This window comes from Dama dama, chromosome 1 (assembly GCF_033118175.1).
Source record: "Dama dama isolate Ldn47 chromosome 1, ASM3311817v1, whole genome shotgun sequence".
Classification (NCBI taxonomy): domain Eukaryota; kingdom Metazoa; phylum Chordata; class Mammalia; order Artiodactyla; family Cervidae; genus Dama; species Dama dama.
Genome location: NC_083681.1, coordinates 46,234,028 through 46,255,269, shown reverse-complemented (window position 1 = coordinate 46,255,269; position 21,242 = coordinate 46,234,028). Strand labels below are relative to the sequence as shown.

The 21,242-nt window shown below is 39.7% G+C and overlaps 2 protein-coding genes across 2 annotated transcripts; both read right to left on the bottom strand.

The window, feature by feature from the left end:
- Positions 1-3,397: 3,397 nt before the first annotated feature.
- Positions 3,398-4,321, bottom strand: LOC133051165 (olfactory receptor 2D3-like). The gene has a single exon (XM_061135671.1). It carries the CDS (start codon positions 4,319-4,321, stop codon positions 3,398-3,400), a length of 924 nt encoding a protein of 307 aa, XP_060991654.1.
- Positions 4,322-12,341: 8,020 nt separating this feature from the next.
- LOC133068906 (olfactory receptor 2AG1-like) lies at positions 12,342-13,313 on the bottom strand. The gene has a single exon (XM_061160234.1). The coding sequence runs from the start codon at positions 13,311-13,313 to the stop codon at positions 12,342-12,344; it is 972 nt and encodes a 323-aa protein (XP_061016217.1).
- Positions 13,314-21,242: the final 7,929 nt, after the last annotated feature.

Below are 21,242 nucleotides of genomic sequence, written 5' to 3'. Positions count from 1 at the left end.
AGATGCAATTTAAGATGTCATGACTGTTTACATGAAAGCTTTATTATAACTATTCAAATACAGAAGACTTTGAGAACTAAACATATAATACAGGACTATATAAATAATTCCAAAGGAGAATTCTTAATTTTCCAACCAAACTCCCCCTGTTTTGAGTCCTCTTCATTATACACAGAATCGCTCAAAGCCTTGGTAGAGACATTTCCTTCCTCTCTTTTTCCATCTCTATTTCTTATCTGCTCCTAAGTCTTACCATCTCCTCTACCTCTCCATTGCTATAAGTCTAGTTAAGACTATCATCTCTCTCCTGGGTTACCAGAGCAAAGCCCAATCTTACTGATTGCTTTTCTTGCTTCCATCCTTGTCCACTTACAATCCGTTCTCCATATAATGCTCAAAGGGAATTTTTAAAAGCATATTGGGATAACTTTCTATTGAACATAAAATCAAACACTTTTTTTCCAGGACTTCCAAGGTTGTAATGAATTGAATTGTGTCACCCTAAAAGATGTTTACTTGGAATCTCAGAATGTGACTTTTTTGGAACAAAGTTCTTTGCAGAAGTAATTATGGGAAATCTCAAGATGAGATCATCCTGAGCTAGTAGACCCTAAACCCAGTGAAGGATTCCTTTTTCAGAAAAGAGGAAGACAAAGAGAATGAAGGAACAAGGCATTTTGAAGACAAAGGCAGAGATTGGAGTTATGGTTCCACAAACCAAGGAAGTCTCCTCCACTAGAGCCTTCTGAGAGAGCATAATCTGCAGATATCTTTAACTTCAGACTTCTCGCTTCCAGAACTATGAATTTCTATTGTTCTAAGTCACAGAGTTTGTGGAAATTTGTTATGGCAGCCCTAGGAAGCTAATACCAAGACCCTACCAATCTGCCCTCTGCTTCTGTCTATGACCTCATTCATTGCACTCCCCCTGTCACTCATCAGCCTCCAAACATTCTGATCTGTTTCTCTCCTTATTGCAAAAAAACTCATTCCAATCCAAGCCTTTTAGACTCTGTGTTTTCTCTGCCCAAACACTCCTCTCTAAATCTCTTCTTGGTTTGTTCTTTCTTCTCAACCTTCTGGTCACAGCACAAATGTTGATTTCTACAAGATATAAGATGTCCTTTAATGAAATATCACCTTCTCAGAAAGGTCTTTCTTGACCACCTGCTTAAAATGGCAGCCTGCCTTTCCTTGCTTTTATTTTCTCAAAGCACTTATCACCATCAGACATATTATGTGTTTTATTGTTTATTCATTTTTATCACCCTCTTCTAAAATGTAAATTTAGTGGGGATAAGAATTTTAAGCTGTCCAGTCCTATATATCCAGCACCTAGAAGAGATCGCAATAAATATTTAGTTAATAAATCAATTAGATATTCATTGCATAAATAAACTCAAACTGTGCTATTGAAAGCAATATTATATGGGTTGATTTAACACAAAAATAACAGTCATACAACCTGTAGAATAATGAAAGGAAATTCATTTCTTTTAAGGCTTGGAAAACTATTTTCTCTAGAAAACATGAGTAGTTCCCAGATTGTGGTGACTTCAGGAGCTTGTTACTTTCTCACATGCTTTAATTCATCTATCTTCTGTGGCTCAGACAGTAAAGCATCTGCCCGCAATGTGGGAGACCCGGGTTCGAGCCCCGGGTTGGGAAGATCCCCTGGAGAAGGAAATGGCAACCTACTCCAGTACTCTTGCCTGGAAAACTCTATAGATGGAGGAGCCTGGTGGGCTACAGTCCACGGGGTCGCAAAGAGTCGGACACGACTGAGCAACGTCACTTTTTGCTGCACAGTCATCAATAGTCTGGCATCCAGTCAGAGGTGGGTGTTTTCTTTTAAAAATGTATTTAAGTATCTGTATTTTCTTATCCTGTTTGAGTTTTCTATAACTCAAAGTGAACCATGGCCACTTTGGCAGCAATCATTCCAATTATGTGCTACAACTTCCCTTATACTAAATGGAAAGAAAAGAACAAGTAATGGACTGAGCTTTTGAATGGTCGTGAGGCAGCAGCATGTGTAAGTAGTTGCTGTTGTTTATAATATAGTTTCTCAAATAATCTTTGGAGCAGGATTTTGTTTCCTTGTATAGGTGCATGCTGGTTCACATAATCTAAAAACAATATACATCTATGTACATGGTGGATCTAGTATTGCACAGATTTATTCTCCCATGCAGGATCATTCTACACGATGCATTCAATTCAGCAAGGGCCTTGTCACATATAATGAACAGCACTGGGTACTCACAGAAGGTCATGGACATAGAAGCTGGAATTGTTGGAAGTCAGTGTGGCAAATTTGACTTTCATGAGGGCAGTGTACCAGGCTGGGAGTTGATTAGAAGCCACAGGTCTGTCGGTGACGCTGCTTCTGCTCTTACAGAGGGTTATAGCAGAGTTAGAAAAGACTAAAGGCATCCTTTCAGCCTACAGAGCAATCTTCACCTTCTAGGATTGCTTCTCATAGTCAGCGATTCTCTTCCACTTTCCAAAAGAGAGGACTGATGGGTGTTGGCAAGTCAAACCTGCAGAAGAGGGGAGAGCATGTCTGAGGCGGAGCAGCTGTGGCATATTGGTGTCACAGGTAAAGGCCCTGAGAGTTCTGATGTAGGCAGTGTTCCTCTCCATTCTAGTTCCCTTACCGGCAATGACCCTTGGAGAGAAACTGCGTAATATACAGAAGATGTACCATATTTACTGGAATCTGAGGTCCCACACATTATTGTATGAGCCAACAGCGCCCCCATGTGCAGCTGAATTGGCTATAGGAGTATTTTGAGACTGCAGGAAATGAAACAAAAAGCCAAGGGTCCAGTATCAGAGTTTCAGGGTAAAAAAAGTCATTGATATCTCCTCACTAGAACTTTTAGAGTCTAGTGTAGGACTCCAAGACCTGTAGAAGACTTGATGTTAGCATGGGATGAGACTGACAACTAGCTGTGAAGTTTAGAATCAAAAGGTAATATCACTGGGTGAATATGGATTAGTGAATGAATAGTGCAGTGTAAATAAAGATCCTATTCAATATTTTTAAGTATTCATATAATGTAATGTATAAATATAATCAATATAATATAATATTATACTATATAACAGCTAAGTTTTATTTTACTTGCCTCATAATAATAATAATCTATTATTAGATTATTAGATTATTATTATTATGAGGCAAGTAATCTATAAACACAAAGAATAATCTTGATCAAGATGCAGTAGACAAACTTGAAACATTCTAGATGTACAAGGGCACCAGTATGTGCCTTACTGGTGTATCAGCCTAGAGACACTTCAGAAAGCTGTTACAGATGTTGAATCACTTTAAAATGTCTTCATCCCCATGATGGTATGTCAATACAGAGATCATTGGCTTTAAGGGACTCTATCTTCCAAATACTTTTCTAAATGCCTGCTTAACATCTTTGTTCCTTAGGCTATAAATGAATGGGTTCATCATAGAAGTTATGACTGAATAGAACACTGAGATCACCTTATCCCCCTCATTCATTTTCTTGGAATTTGGACGCATATAGGTAAATATTGTTGATCCGTAGAAGAAGACAACAACAATGAGATGAGAACCACATGTAGAAAAGAACTTGAGTCTCCTCTCCCCTGCCCGGATCTGAATCACAGTGGAGATAATATTCCAGTAAGAGAAAAGGATAAGGGAGAGAGGACCAAGGAGAATTATCACACCCATGGCAAAGATGGCCATCTCAGCTTTGTAGGTTTCTTCTGAAGCCAACTTCAAGAGCACAGGAGGTTCACAAAAATAATGATTAATTATGTTCTGGCCATGGTATGAAAGATATAAAGTAAATGTTGTATCTACTAGAGACACAAGCGCTCCACTAGTCCAAGATCCTATGGACAGCCGAACACAAATCCTCTGGGTCATGAGAGTGGAGTAGTGAAGGGGCTTGCAGACAGCCACATAGCGGTCATAGGACATCACTGCTAGCAGGGAGCTTTCTGTACCCCCAGCTACTAGAAAAAAAATCATCTGAATTGAGCACCGTGGCTTGGAAATGGTCTTTCTTGTTACCAGCAAATGGAATAGCATCTGGGGGACAATTGTTGTAGAGAAAAGGAGATCATTAAATGACAGGTTTTTAAGGAAGAAATACATTGGTGTGTGCAATCGAGAGTCAATATGAATTAATAGTATGATGAGCAGATTCCCAAATACAGTCAGCAGGTAGATGATGAGAAATATCACGAATAGCACGATCTGGGTTTGCTGATCTGAAGAAAGGCCCAGCAAGATGAACTCAGTCAGATAGGTTTGGTTTTTTGTGCCCATGGATGTTTATTCCTAGCTACACAATAAGCATCAACAGAGTCATAAAAATCTGACTACATTTGAGCATCAGATCCTGAAAGTAAAGATCTCACTGGAATAAAAAATGTATTTGATTTTTAAAAATTCTTATAAATATTTGACATGAATTTCTAAAAATTTCCACCACCATATTTCTACAGAAACTGTCTAAAAAGAACACTAACATATTATGTGGATTTGAAAAATTATAAAGTTTTCTGCATTTAGTAGAGAACCCAGGTTTTTATTGTTTGTAGTTTACTTTTTAGTCAGCAGACTTTCACTTTTATTTTATCAAGAAGCAAAACAAATAATTAATTTTTCCTTTGTGATTCCAAGAGATGCCATATCATCCTTCCAAGTAGAAAGTAAATTTTATGAGACCATTTTATATGATTTTATAATCCACAGTCCTGATTATGTCCTAAATTCTTCACTGGATCAGAGAATCAAGGTTTGATGGAAGTGCTCAAGAGTAAGGCATGATCAGACTTCTGCGTGAGAGAGGCAGGACAGCGGAGACCAGTCCAGACTTAGGCAGCACCACCCACTTGGGAAATAAGGAGGGCCTTTTGTGGTGACCCAGTGCAGCCACAACAGCTGCCTGCAGAGTTGCAGGGTCTTATCTGGCATAACCATGTTCGAGCTCCCTCATGCTGCAGATGCATCAGAAGTCCAATCAGTCGGAGAGGTGCATGAGGCACTGGTTCAATACTCTGCAGCCAGGCAGGAAACACCAGTCAAAGTCTATAGCTTTACCTCAGGAACAAGCAAGGAATAACCTGCTGAATCCAGGCTCCTGGGGAAAGAGTTTAGAAAGACTTAGGGAAGGTAGCAGGGTCATGGGCAAATGGCTAGGAATCAGGGCTGGAGTCTGATATTCCAGGGAAAGGCTGAAGTACTAGTCCTAGAACTGCCCTTTACAACGAAGGAGATGTCAGAGCAGAAAGTCAGCTACCTGGCAGGGACATCTTGGGACGGGGGCAGGGGGAGTCAAAGACTGCCAACATACAAGGGTTTGTTTTCACAGATAAAACCACACATCTAACTGGCAATATAGGACAAATGTGGCCTGATCAGTTGTGACTGGACCACCTGCTCATGAACTGCTAAGTAGGACTCAAAGACCACATGGTTACAGTGAGGTTTCTATTCATAAATATCTATCCAGATGGAAATGCAGTGGATCCAGCCTGAACCAACTGTATAATATATTGGCCTTGAGGGACCAGGAAGGCAGAGTCAGAAAATAATTTGAGGAACTGGTAAAACAAAATGAGGAATATCTTTTCCACTGATACAATATCAAGGGAATACACAAGAGAATCATTGATCAACTGCCACCTTAGTAGCCAAAATAATCCACTACTGATTTCATTTCCCAATGATTTCTGATAAGCCCATTTTTTTCACTGCTTCATCATTGTAAATTTACTTGTAATGAACTGTGCATATTTCATGTGTACAATTTGATGAGTTTTGATATATGTATATAATTACATGTTTTTTAAAGTTCTCATTAATTTATACATAATTACTTGTTCACAAGCTTGTCTCCCAGACTAGGTTTTATGTTTCTTCAGTGTAAAAATCCTATCTCAATCCATATGACTGCATCACCCAGTATATAGTAAATTTTTAGGAAATGTTCACTGACTGAATTAGTATATGAATGACTAAATACATGCAGAAACGAATAGATTCCTCTCATACTCATAGGCACTGTCACAAACCTGCACTCAAACACTCCTAAGCTAATAGTTCTTTTAAAAGCATAGTATGAAATTTGGAAGACACAGGTGATGCAGGCCCAGCTTCATGTTATCTTTGGGATGAGGGGATCCTGTGACCACGAAGAGGGAGTAACACTAGGTGTGACCACCTGGAACACCGGTATAAGAGAGAGGCGTCAGGGGTAGTTGTTCCTCTTCCAGTAGAAATAGGAACAGACCCTCCATACACATCCTGTTCTCTTTTTCATTCTTACGCAGGAGAGCAGACATGCAATGTGGCAGCAGCCTGAATACTAGGTGCTGGAGCAGGAAGTGTCCGCACACCTAACACTAGCACTCCTGTGCTTGGACTCTTCCCACCTCCCAGATAATGCCTAGTACGGTTCAAGAAGCTCTGTCTTCTGTCCTAGGTATTTTCCTGTGAGTTCAGTGGGAATCACCCAGAGAGTGTGGAAAATGTGAAACAGGAAGAGAACACCTATGTAGCAGGGATGGAAGGTAAGAACACAGGAAGATTCTTATAGTTGAAAAGGGGTAGCGAGTTTGAGAGACAATGGATCTTTTGATTTCTTGTGCCTTTTAGCATACAAGCTGACCACCTCGGTAAGTGTCCAGTAGCAAGATTTCTAAGAGTGAGAATTCATGAGAAGAGAGATAAAGAAAAATCTCTTCTCCCAAATAGACTGTGGATTGTAAAAATAAAGACACAGCCCTTCTCCCAGGATAAACTCTGGTTCTGCAGAGACTTGATGCCTTCAGCATCTTCCTCCTTCTTACCTGGAGACCAAGGATGAGTTTGTTCTAGAGACGGGGAGCTGTAGGTAAGCGGACCTGCCAGTGAGTCCAGCAGAGTGAGATCCAGAGATCCAAGCTGCACATCCAGAGTTTGGTTTTGGATGACAGTGACTTTCAGTCCTCTTTCCTAACAGCTGGGTATGAAATGAACTTTTCCGTGGATTCTATTTCAATCTCTGACTGTTTTCTTGGGTGAATTTTACACTACTTTTTAAGCACCAGCACTGAATTGAGTCTTTCTCTGAAAGGATCATAAAAGATGAGGTCCTGAGAGATGATACCAGCAGGAGATCCCCAGGGTATCTATCGCTGAGCACAGCTCCCTCTGTTATCTCTACACAATGAGATACCATGGGATCTTTTGTAGATTTTTCTTTTTTCTATTTATAATCATAGATTGAGTTCTGTGAATATCCTCTAATTCCCAGACTTTTTCTAATCAAAGAAAAAATTCTATAGGCTTTGAATGTGAGAAAGAATCAAGCTTCTCTTCTTGGGAGCAGAAGCAATATGTAAAATATATGCCAACAGGCATTTGTCCATCCTTTAATTTAAATCCTTAGAAAAGTGGAAATATGCATCCTTTCTCATATTTCTCACTTTAACTGCTTTTAAAATTATTGTTAATTTGAGGATATTATGGCTACCTTTTACAAAAGCTTAACTCGTCTTAGAAAATAACAGGTTTGAGATACTTTATGTAAAAATCAAATGTTTGAACTATATGGTAAAGACAGATCCATACTTTTCTAAAACATACTAGAGTTAAACTACTTAATGCTTTATTTACTCATTGATATTTAGTTCTTTTTAATAAAAGAAAAATGCTGTAGTCATTTATTATCTTTGCTACTAAATTTTCCCATCTATCTTTCTTTCCTTTTTATTCTGGCAGTAGGAAAATTATTTATTTATTGCTCAGATGTAATTTTTAAAATTTATCAGTCAAGTTATATTTCTTATTGTAATTTTTCTGTTGAATCCAAACTGCATTCTTTATATTATAGATATGTGATTAAATTTTTCTTATCTTTCTTCCTTGTTAATTTTTACCTCTTTTTTCAATCAAATCATTATGTATTCTGGTTTATGAAATCTCCTTGTGTTTTCATATGTCCTTACAACTATCCAGAGAAATAGGACTAATTTACTCTGTCAAATTATCTCCACTACATCTTTATTGCTTTTTCTTTATTCAAATCTGTTTGTCATGTTATATTTTCAATTTGTGAGTATATTGTAAAGAAAATTTTATCTTTCTTTTTTAAGTTCATTTTTTAATTGAGGAATAATTGATTCATAATATTGTGTTAGTTTCAAGTGTACAGCAGAGTGATTCTATTTTTTTTTTTTTTGGCAGAATATATTCCTTTGTAGGCTATTATAAGATATTTGGTATACTTCTCTGTGCTATACAGTAAATCCTTGTTGCTTACCGATTTTATGTATAGTAGCTTATATCTGTTGATTCCATACTCCTAATTTGTCCTCCGTACCCCATTTTCCTGTTTGGTAACTGTAATTTGTTTTCTATGTCTGTGAGTCTGTTTCTGTTTTCCACAAAGATTCATCTAGATTATTTTTCAGATTTCTCATATAACTGTTGTCATATAGTATTTATCTTTCTCTGTCTAAAATGTTAATCAGCCCTAGAAATATTGCCATTTGCATCAACATGGATGGAACTTGAAAATATAATGCTTAGTAAAATAAGTTAGACATATATATATAATACAATTTGAAAATATTTCACCCATTGTGTTGTAGGTTTCCCTTTTATTTTTCTGATGGTTTCCTTTGCTGTGGAGAGGATTTTTAGTTTGATGTAGCCCTACTTGTTTATTTTGCTTTTGTTGTCTATGTCTTTGGTCTGAGATCTGAAAGATAATTGCAAAGACCAGTGTTAAGGAATTTTGCCCTGTTTTCTTCTAGGAATGGGAACGTATTTAATCAATTTCAACTTTATAATTGTTGGAGTAGAAAATCAGCTATTGGAATATCTTATCCTTAGGGCAAATGGGTGAAGAAAAGTCTTATGATGGCAATTAGAGAAAAAATCAAAGTCCAGTGACTTTTTATCAGGATTTATTTCTCACACAAGTTATTTATATTTCATCTGGGAGTAAAAACTCTTGTTGTGTAAATCTTGGGGTACACACATACACACACTCATGGGCACACATATCTGCTTGTGTACTTACTGATTGATTTATTTCTTCTTTGGATATGTTTCTCCTTTTGCTATTTTTTTATAATATATCAAAAACATATTTTGATATGTTTCTCCTGTTCCTGGAGAAGGGAATGGCTACCCACTCCAGTATTCTGGCCTGGAGAATTCCATGGACTGTATAGTCCATGGGGTCGCAAAGAGTCGGACACGATTGAGCGACTTTCACTTTCTTTCTTTCCTGTTAGCTATGTGCTGTGTGCTGTGCTTAGTCACTCAGTCGTGTCCGACTCTTTGTGACCCCATGGAGTACAGCCAGCCAGGTTCCTCTGTCCATGGGGATTCCCCAGGCAAGAATACTGGAGTGGATTGCCATGCCCTCTTCCAGGTGATCCTCCCACCCCAGGGATCGAACCTAGGTCTCCCTCATTGCATGCGGATTCTTTACCATCTGAGCCAACAGGTAAGCCAAAGAATACTGGAGTGGGTAGCCTATTTCTTCTCCAGGGGAACTTCCCAACCCGAGAATTGAAGCGGGTTCTCCTGCAATGCAGGCAGATTCTTTAACAGCTCAATATCAGGGAAGCCCTCTGTTAGTTATAGATCTTCAAAAATATGTCACAATTCTAGAGCTATGTGTATGGACTTTTTTCATTCACAGTTATTTCATTGATGCTACTTTGTTTTTACTTCTGTACAATCAACAATAATACATTTTTACGATGATGTCAAAGGGTAATTGAATAATACAGATCACTGATGATTTCTCTGTTAAAGGCAGCTGATAATTAGAGTAATATTTGCTCAGTTAGCACTGAATAATTTGTCCAGCAGAAACAAAGAAGAGACCATTTCTAATTAGAACATTTAATAGTTGTATAAATATAGAAAACCATCAACTCTTTCTGAGAATCAGTCATTTTATCTGTGAGATGGGGATTGTATTTGTCCTGCTTTAATCTTTATAATTCTAAAGGCTTAAAGTAACTAATATTTATATATCCAATAATAACTTTTAAAAAGCAGACTGTACAGAAGCTGCAATGAGGAATAGAGAAATATACATATAAAGGAGAAGATTTTGATAAACCTTTCCCAATTCAAGACAGAGCAAATGGACAAAAAATAGCAAAAATAAAAAAGCTAAAGATACAATCAATTAAAAAGCACGAATACATATCAAACTGCAAGCTATCATAGTAAAAATTATATCTCTTTCCAGTGTACATAGAACATTCACAAATATTGTTATAAACATAATCTCAATAAATTTCAAAAAAATAGTTATTATGCAAGCAGCATGTATATATCATTAGCTGTAGGGAATGGGACTGAGGAGTTTGGAGAGGGCAAAAACACCAGCTAGACTTCTCGGGAGAGGTATTACTTCATAGGTTGCTTTTTTAATCAGGTAAATATTTTATGTAATTTAAAATAAAATAAAAAATTTAAAATAAATTCATAAAAATTGAAAGAAAAATGTAATAAACAAACCTAGCTACGTATCCAGATTGTGATGTGTGTGTGGTGAGATAAAACAGCTGAGGGCTGTGTTGTTGCCACCAGGACCCGGAACATTTGATGAGAGGCAGAAAGCTGAGACTAGGGAAGAGAAGCAAAGGCGCCAGTGGTGTTGCTAACGCTAGATGGTGAATACCTAAGAGTGTTATATGTACATACATAGAACCAGTTTATTTACATACATACATGCTGTGCTGTGTTTAGTTGCTGAGTCATGTCTGACTCAGTGACCCGTGGACTTTAGCCTGTCAGACTCCTCTGTCCATGGGGATTCTCCAGGCAAGAACACTGGAGTGGGTTGCCATGCTTCTCCAGGGAACCCAGGTCTCCCCCACTAAAGGCGGATTCTTTACTGTCTGAGCCACCAGGGAAATCGAAGAATACTGGAGTGGGTAACCTATCCCTGCTCCAAGGGATCTTCCCAACCCAGGAATTGAGCTAAGGTCTCCTGCCTTACAGGAGGATTCTTTACCAGTTGAGTTACCAGGAAAGCCCTTATACATACATACACATGTATATATTACTTGTGGATACATTATGCATTAAAATAAGGGTATATTATCTAGCTCCTGGTATTACGAAGACCAGTTAGTAATCTGCTATAGTAAAAGTCCAGGACAGAGATAATGGTAATTGGGACCAGAGTGAAATATTTGAGTGTTGAAAACTGGGATGTTTTTAGGGAAAGAAAAATACCACAGAACTTGCTGATAGATTGGATCTTTGCTAAATCTTGTCCAAAAGAAATATTAGTCCTTTTTTTTTTTCATGGAAACGTATCTTTTTAAAATTTGTTTCCTTATGTAACTAGCTTCAAGCATTACAGAGTAGCTAAAAGTTTCCAGGCAAGGTATGTGGAGCAGAGGAGTTCATTTTAAATTCAGAATTTAAGAAATCTTCAAAGGGTCTGAGGCAGAAAGGAGGTCATACAGGAAAAACAAGGTCACTGGGAAACGTGTAAGTGGTGATGATGCTTCCATTGGTAAGACTGCTTCCATTTCAGATGTCGATTTTGACCATTAATTCCTATTCAGGAGTACCAATCAGCGTTGAGGCTTTAAAGGAATATGTTCCCAGCAGGGAGCTCTTGAATTATGATGCTCATTACCAAGTGTGCTGGCTGCTTTCACACATGACCTTTAAGGCATCAATAATTTATAATATGATTTATTTGTAAATAATGTGAAAAGAAAGTACTTGCCTGTCCTGATACAACATGAGTAGCTTGAGGAGTTGATGCAGAAACCAAGGCATAGGTAACTGATAAGAATTTTTTTTCCAGTGTCTAGGACTTTGATATAAACCTGGGAAGGTCTGCCCACAGTAAAGTGTCTAATATTATATGACTACAAATGCTCACTAATAAGAAGGTAAGAACTGAGAAATTCTGTCAATAGCAACAAGTAAAATTCAACATTCGTATCTTCATTTTATCTTCATTTTCCTCTCTAGCTTTTATTTCTGCTTTAAATTGAGCTGTACAAAAAATCTGGCTAACTTTCTCTGTGATTGGGTGTAGGATTGTCATAGGGTAAGAAAAGAAAATACTGAAGTAAAATGTAAGGTCACTCTGTCAGAACAGAAAAAGAATTTCAAACATATCCTGGGATATTGATCAGAGAAATGAATGCTTCTTAACTATCGAAATACAGAGCTGATGGAGACAAAATTGTTTCTCTAAGACCAAATGAGGACTTAGTTCTAATGTGGCAGATTTTCAGAATTTTCATAGTGTAGAAGAACCACATAAAACCAAGACCGGATATGAAGCGCCATCTAGGAGTTATAGGGCTTCAATATGACACTGGCAGCCACAATCCTGGATAAAAGAAAACCTCCCTAATACTCTCCTGAAGGCTCCCATTACCTCCTTGTTTCTCAGACTACAGATGAGAGGGTTCAGTGCTGGAGTAATGACGGTGTAAAATACAGAGAGGATGTTGTCCTGTCGGGGACTGTGGTTGGAGCCGGGCTGGACATACATAAACATGGCAGCTCCGTAGTACATTCCCACCACAGTCAGATGAGAAGAACATGTGAGGAGGGCTTTCTGCCTTCCTTCTCCTGAGGACATGTGGAGGACAGCAACTAGGACAAATGTATAGGAGGCAAGGATAGCAGCAAGGGAAGGCATGAGAAAGATGGAACCTGACACATACACCATGAACTCATATCTGGAGGTATCTGCACAGGCCAATTTCAGCAAGGGTGGGATCTCACAGAGGAGGTGCCTGATTTCCCGGGTCATGCAGAAAGGAAAATGCATGGTATATGAAGTGTGTATCACAGAATTCAGGAATGCCAGGGTCCAAGATGTGGCCATCATGAGCCAGCAGATCCTGGGCCTCATGAGCACCATGTAGTTCAGAGGATGACAAATGGCTACATGCCTGTCATAGGCCATGAAGGCCAATAAGAGGCCCTCTGCACCACCAAGGGTCAGTACTAGGAACATCTGAAGGGCACAGCCCTCAAAGGAGATGGCATTCTCTCCACACAGATAATCCACAAGTGTTTTAGGAATAACTACAGATGTAAGCATCAGATCCATGAGAGAAAGCTGGCTGAGGAGGAGGTACATGGGCACATGGAGCCGGGCATCCATTGTGATGACCAGGAGCAGCAGGCCATTGCTGGTTAGGGCCAGAGTGTACAGGACTGAGATTGTAGTGTAGAGCAGTCCAGGAGACCCACTGTCAGTCAGAATCCCCACCAAGATGAAACCACTTTCCAAGGTGGAGTTATAGAGCTCCATTCTGTGGTTTTTTTCGTTATCTGAAATTATGAAAAATCAGGTAAGGTAGCTCTGATGTGGTCACTGGGGACTCCTTGCCTTTACAATGTTACAGCCCTTGATCAAAAGAAATTAGTTGCTCAGTTTATCATACCATGTATTAGTCTTTCATTCATAAATTAAATCACCAAGTATGTACTGATAACATATTGTTAAAATAGCACTTTTCTTTCCCATTTCTGATGTTTCCTTCAGTGTCAGGCAAGTCCCACTTGGGCAGTAATTCTGCATTTGCTCTGCTTCACCATCCCACTTCCTTCTCTTGAGAAACAGGAGCAACCTAACCAATGGGAAACATTAGAGGGAAAAATCTAGGCATATAGACATATGGAGTGCACTAAATAGCTTCAGGCATGTCCAATTCTTTGCGACCCTGTGGACTGTAGCCCACCAGGCTCCTCTGTCCAAGGGATTCTCTAAGCAAGAATACTGGAGTGGGTTGCTGCGCCCTTCTCCAGGGGATCTTCCCGACCCAGTGATCGAACCCATGTCTCTTTACATCTCTTGCATTGGCAGGTAGGTTCTCGACCACTAGCACCACCTCGGGAGCCCAGACATATGGTATCCAGCTTCTTTTTCCTTCCCTTCTTTTCAGGAGATGCAGCATCTTTGAGAAGGCCCAACATATATTTCCCTCTTTCCCACCCAGGTTGTGAAGCAATTGAGACAGGAGATATTTGTGTAGCCAAAACATCACCCTATTTTTCATAAAGCAGAAATTATGGGATGTAATTTCTGTGTCAGTGGATAATGGACTTCCTAAACCTCAAAATGAACATAATTACCTTTGCAGTCACAAGCAGTGCAGGACCAGGTCAGTACTTCCCACCTAAGAAGGACTGGTGGAACAGGAGAACAAGAGATACAAGTACTGGTCATTGTATCTTCTAAGAAAAAGAGAGAATTTTATTCCGGTTCATTCTCCAATTAGATTAACTTCCTCCCTGAAACTTGAGAAGAAAGGAGAGAGTAGAGGCTAAGGATTAACATTCAGTTCAGTTCAGTTCAGTCGCTCATTCATGTCTGACTCTTTGCGACCCCATGAATCGCAGGCCTCCCTGTCCATCACCAACTCCCTGAGTCTACCCAAACCCATGTTACCTTGATGTAAAAGAACATTTTGGAAGAGAGAAACAACCATTCCCTCTCGTGCCCATTATTGCCAGGCACTGTGCTAGCTCCCATTCATACAGGGAAGTACATAGTGTATAAAACACCTGACCGCGTTCAGTTACACTCGTAAGGAGCATTGAAAGGTGGGTGGAAAATTCCCTGGCTGTCCAGTGGTTGGGACTCCCCGCTCTCACTGCCCAGAGCCTGGGTTCAGTCTTTGGTCAGGGAACTAAGTCCCCACAAGTTGCATGGCATAGCCAGTAAATAAATAAAATAGATGTAACTATAAATAGTGAAAAGCATCCTAAAGGAAAAAAAAATGGACAGTGGTTCTCATGTAGATTGGTAGTTAAAGAAAGCCTTCTGAGTCTGTGAATTTTAAGCTCAGTTTTGAAAGACAAACGTAAATTACCCAATTGAGGAGGGATGAAGAGCTACCTGAGCAATATAAAATATGCAGAATATTTGAAACAGGAGAGAGCTTGTAATTTCTGAGAAGCTGAAGGACAACTGGTGAGGACGGTACTGAACGAGAGACGCTTGGAGAGAGAAACAGGTTCCAAGTCCTGTTTGGCTTTTCAGGGAATATGGACTACTGTTGTTGTTGTTTGTTAACTGAGTCATGTCTGTCTCTTTTGTGACCCCATGGGCTGTAGCCTGCCAGGCTTCCTGTCCATGGGGTTTCCTAGGCAAGAATACTGAGGTGGGTTGCTATTTCCTTCTCCAGGGGATCTTTCTGACCCAGGGATCAAATCCACCTCTCCTGCATTGCAGGCCAATTCCTCACCACTGAGTCTCCATGGAATCCCATATAGACTATAATTGAGAGCTGTTTTTTGGTTTTTTTTTTAAGTTTTATTTTGTATTGGGGTAGAGCCAATTAACAAAGTTGTGATAATTTCAGGTAAATAATGAAGGGATTCAGCCATATGTAAACATGTTTACATGCCTGTCCCAAACTTCCAAACTATCCTTTCACCCCTCCCTTCCCCTGGCAACCATAAGCTCATTCTCTAAATCCATGAGTCTGTTTCTGTTTTGTAAGTTCATTTGTATCATTTCTTTTTAGATTCCACATATAAGGGGTGTCTATAATCTGTATACACAAGGGTGATTCATACTTTTAAAAGATAACTCTGATAGTCCCATGGAGGAGTACAAGTAGAAGATGGGCAAGAACAGACCCAGGGAGATATGTGCAGAGGTGATTGTGGTCATCTAGGTAAGATGGACCAGGGAAATGGCACAGATATGATAGAGTCAAGATTCATGTTGGAAGTAGAATCAACAATTGGTGACTGATATGATTCTTGAGATGGAATTCAGTCATGAGGAGCTAGTTTGGTAGGTGATAAATAGAAGAATTGAGTATGTTTAAGGGACTAGAAACTTTCCTGATAATGGAGAATCTATTTTTCTCGGAGTGAGTAAGTGAATAGAATGGATAGGACTTTATGTGAAAGCTTGGAATTCAAGGACTGTTTTCTCTTGCAAAGTGCATAGTTTGCTGACTCTTCATCATGGTGTCCTTCTTACTACCACCAATTTAGCACTCACCCTCTTTTTGTTGATATTTTGTGATAATGATTTATACCTAATACTTTGACTTGTCTCAGACATTGTGAATAAAACACAAGGCAAGGTCAAACTCCCTGGCTTGAGTTATATCTTTCCTACTGATTACATGATCTATTTTAACATGTAGCTGTCACATTTTTCTCACTTGTAAAGTAGGAGTGATCTTAGCTCTTTGTAACTATTTCAGTGGCCCCGTGATTTTTTAATTTTTATAACTATTTTATATGTCATATTTTAACATATTTTTATGGCTATAGTCACAGAGTTCAGCTCAGTTCAGTTGCTCAGTCGTGTCTGACTCTTTGCAACCCCATAGACTGCAGCACACCAGGCCTCCCTATCACCAACTCCCTGAGTTTACCCAAACTCATGTCCATTGAGTCAGTGATACCGTCCAACCATCTTATCCTCTGTCATCCCCTTCTCCTCCTGCCTTCAATCTTTCCCAGCATCAGGGTCTTTTCAAATGAGTCAGCTCTTCGCATCAGGTGGCCAAAGTATTGGAGTTCCAGCTTCAGCATCAGTCCTTCCAATGAACACCCAGGACTGATATCCTTCAGGATGGACTGGTTGGATCTCCTTGCAGTCCAAGGGACTCTTAAGTGTCTTCTCCAATACCACAGTTCAAAAGCATCAATTCTTCGGCTCTCAACTTTCTTTATAGTCCAGCTCTCACATCCATACATGACCACTGGAAAAACCATAGCCTTGACTAGATGGACCTTTGTTGGCAATGTCTCTGCTTTTTAATATGGTGTTTAGGTTGGTCATAACTTTCCTTCCAAGCAGTAAGCATCTTTTAATTCCATGGCTGCAGTCACCATCTGCAGTGATTTTGGAGCCCCCCAAAATAAAGTCAGCCCCCCAAAATAAACCCCCCAAAAAAAACAAAAAACTGTTTCCCCATCTATTTGCCATGAAGTGATGGGACTGGATGCCATGATCTTAGTTTTCTGAATGTTGATAGACTCTCAATAAATGTAAAATATGAGCACTATATAGAAACCAGTTTACAGAGATTTTTGTTAAATTACTCTCTTTTTTTTATTGGTGGTAAAAACAAACAACATGTGATCTGCTCTTGTAAAGCTCTAAGTGTCCAGTAGAGTCACCTATAAGCACACTGTTGTACACTAGATCTCCTGAACTTTCCCATTTGGCATGTCTGAGACTTTATACTCACTCAACAGCAACTCTTCTTTTCCACATCCCAGCAGCCCCTGGAAGCCATTCTTTCTGCTACAATTTGACTCCTTTAGATGACATAGAGGAATCATGTAGTATTTAGACTTCTGTGGCTGACTTCACTTAACACAGTGTATTCCAATTTCTCACATATTGTAGCACAGGACCAGATTTCTTTCTCTTTATAGTTGAATAAAATTCCGTTATATTTATATCACATTTTCTTTAGCCATTCATCTGTCAGTGGACGTTTAAGTTGTTCCTTCCTTTTGGTTATTAACATACTTTATTGATTGCCCTCTAAATCAGTTCATCATCTGGCCAGCTGACCTCCCCTGCCTCATTTCTGCCTGTGGTTCCTAGCCTCTGCACCCTCCTCTGTCCCTGTCTGGACCCCAAATCCCTCCATGTTGATTCAGTTGAAATTCTCCAGGAAATTGTGTTTCCTCTTGCCTCTAGGCTTTTGCACTTGCAGCTCCTCTTCCTAGAAAGTGCCATTTCTTTCCCCTTTCCCATTCCTCATGCTCTAATCCTTTTTCTCAGTTAAAACTTCCTGGTACTTCAGAACATCTCTGTTACTACCTCCCAGAAGTTTGCCTTGCTTCTCTCAGAGTAAGCAGCTTCCCAGACTATTGCAGTCAAATATTTTAATGCTAATCTTTAAGTGTAAGGATTATGTCTTATTCACAGTGTTTGTTCAGTATATGGCACAGCTCCTCAATTAGAGGATATCCTTGATGATTATTTGTTGAATAAATGAGACCAACATTAATGACATGTCCACGACTTAGGGAACAAATAACATTTCCTAACCATCTACATTTCCTAACTAGGGTCTTGCTCCCATTTCCTGATCATTCACTTACAGAAAGCTCATAATACCCCCCAAACAGAGATAAAATCCTTACCTCTGATAGATAGGAGATACTGCCGGTCAACTTCACTGTTGGTTGTGTATCTTGTTTGGAGAGTGAAGAAGTGCAACTAGAAATTGGTGAGTAAATAAAGTAGATTTTGTACCAGTGCATGAAGGGGACCAGCTGTGAGGAGGTATGTGGGATCAGTGGGTCAGGGTGTTCCCATCCACTTGGCTTTGCAGGGCCTCCCTGGGATGGGCCACCTGGTCTTTGAATGACCTCCACTTCAGAGAGAAGGGTCTCATAGGAACCTGAAACAGCCTGTCCCCTCTCTTATGAGAAGGGTTAAGACAGGCTGTGTCTCTGACCCAGTCACCTTGTGAAGGAATTTTCCTAGCCATTAAGCAATTGTCTAACTAAGGTAAATGCTTAACTTTTAAAAAACAGTTTCACTCCTACTTGGCTCTGGAGGAAAAACTAAATAAAGGAAAACCACTGCAGATGATCCAGGAAGAGGACCCAAAGGAAGGCCTGCAAAGCCTGGCCTCACTTTCCCAGGGGCCACCGTGAGACAGGGCCCTGTCCTTGGGGGTGGCTCTTCTGCCTCCCTATATGATGACAATGACTTCGTCCCTCTACTCAGAAGCTTTGTTTAAAAGGAACTCTCTCCCCAGCTGAATTGATCCCTTCCTGGAAGTGCTGGGAGACAGGACTTTTAATAAGTCTCCTGGATGTGATACCTGACCTCTTAACTCTTCTTTCATCTCTCAATAAATGAGTTCTGCACCACAGTAGAAGAAACATGGAGCGGGGGGACTGCTATTTACAATCCCTGAGTTCACACCTAATGACCAGGCCTTGGGCTAGTACTGTGCATCTCTGTCAAATTCACAGGGATTTGAGAAGACCCAATAAGGTCTCAGGAGAGCTGTGAAAGCAGGACTCTATCTCAGTCTTTCCTCTGGAGGGAACTGTTGCACTGAGCACAAGTGAGTATCTCAGAGCAAATTAATTAAGACTAAAGCACACAATGTATCTTGCTTTGTTTTCCCTCCATAGTTCTTTTTTTTTTCTCTCATTCAATATGTAACCCTAACTTTGCATGCTTTGTTTTCCTCCCATTATTCCGTCTTTTTTTCTCATTCAATTTGTATTAACTTCAACTGTGCACTGAACACAACATTATATAGCAATAATATGGAAAAAAATAACCAACCATCCTTTCCTAGGGATGTTACCTTCTAGGTGGTAGAGAACAAGAAATAAAATATCATAAGTGTTACTTTGTATATTTGGAGTTTTCAAGTGCTTTGGAGCTAAAAAAATGTAAGAGGAACAGAGAATGTGGGAAGAAATTGTTAACTTTAAATAGAAGGGTTAGAGCAGAGCTTACTGAGAAAATGTCCTTTGAGCAAAAATGTGAAGATCATTTTAGACAGAGAGAAGAGCCACTGAAAAGGTTCTGAGGTCAAGCTGAGGTAGGCAAACAAGGAGACCAATGGAGCTAGACTAGAGTGAGCAAGCTGGGTTGGATGGAGTAGGAGATGAGGTCAGAGAGGAAGTGGAGTAAGCATATAGAACTACTGTGAAGGTTTCGACTTTTGTTCTAAGTGAATCAGGGAATGATTGGGGGTCTTTGAATAGGAAATTGAAATAATTTGAATTTTGCTTAAGAGGAATTGTCATTTTGTTAAAGACTTTGCTTTGTTACTCTGTTAAAGACTTTACAGGGACCAGAAAGGAAGCAAGCAGACTGGTTAGGAACCTGTTGCAATGACCCAGAAAGGAGCCAATGACTTGGATCAGAGGGGTGGCAGTGGAAGAGTTGTTAAGTGATAATCTTGGATGTAGTCAGAGAAAGGACGTGTGTATCTTTAAATGTCAGTTTTGTGAGTTTGCTGCTGCTCAGTTAAGTCAGGAGATTAGAACTTAGTGCCGGTGGCCTCTATTTTAGTCCATTAAATGTTTTCTCTGATGCTGAGATTCTTTATGAATTCATCAAACGTTATTTAATTTCTACTTTGTGCCAGCTATGGTGCCAGGCTAAGTGACCCTGCTGTGGAAAATATGTAGTTTCTGCCCTACTTACATGATTGTGGGGAAGATATTGAAAACTGTAGTCAAAGCTCACATCTTAATACAGAAGATCCTAGACAGTCTAGCTTGTGAAGGAGGTGGATTTCTGTAGATTTCACAATAGCACACCACCAAGCTCTTCCTAGAAACACACACACACACACGTTAGTGGTCTGTATTAACGTGATTTAGTCATCTTCTTCTTAAGGTAAAGTGGGATCCATAAGTCATCACTCCATATTTCCTTCTGCTCCCTGGGAAGGGTGTTAGAGAGCAGGGAATTCATAATTATCTCCAAGAAGAGGAGAGCATTTCTTGTTCAAAGAGTGGATGTTTGCTGAGCCAGAAGACCTACAGATCTTGCCTCAATGACTCTCAAGTGTGAGGAAAAGGGTAGAGAGGTTATTCTCCTCATATGGCCCTAAGAAACCTCTAGCTAAGCTTTCTCAAAACCAAACCCAGAGTCTCAGTCTGTTAGTAGCTGAATTATAATGCAAATTGAATTCCTAAATTTCCAGGATGTCTTCTGCTAAAGTGAGGGTATTGATTAGGGAAGAATGGGAACCTGACAATTGGACTAGGGACAAATAGATTCCCATGACTCAGAAGACATTGTTCTGCTAATTTTTTGACCAATAACAAGCTGTTTCATGAGAGTTTGGCCCTTATTTGCCTTAGAAACATGTAATAAACGCCCCTGAGGTTGTTGCCATTAAGACACTGCAGATTCTCCTCAGGGGCCACTCTCACCTTCCCTCTTTGCTTCCAAACTTGTAAGTAAACTCAAGTTCCAGCAAACTCAAAGAGTGAGAGTTATACATCAACGGAGCAGTGTGATTTTTCTGACGTATACAGACAGAAATCTGGGAAATAAGTGTGGGGATGGAGCTCATGGGTATGGAATTATGGTGGGAGGGAAAAAAAGTTGGATCAGGCTAAACTCCTCTCCACTAAGTAGAGACCTTGGATTCAGTGTTTCAGCTCAAGAGGTTAGAAAGGGCTCGACAGATTATTTAGTTGGCTGGCTAAAACATGAGCCCAAGGGTAGGTCTACCACAGTAAATAGAATTTAAGGTGTAAG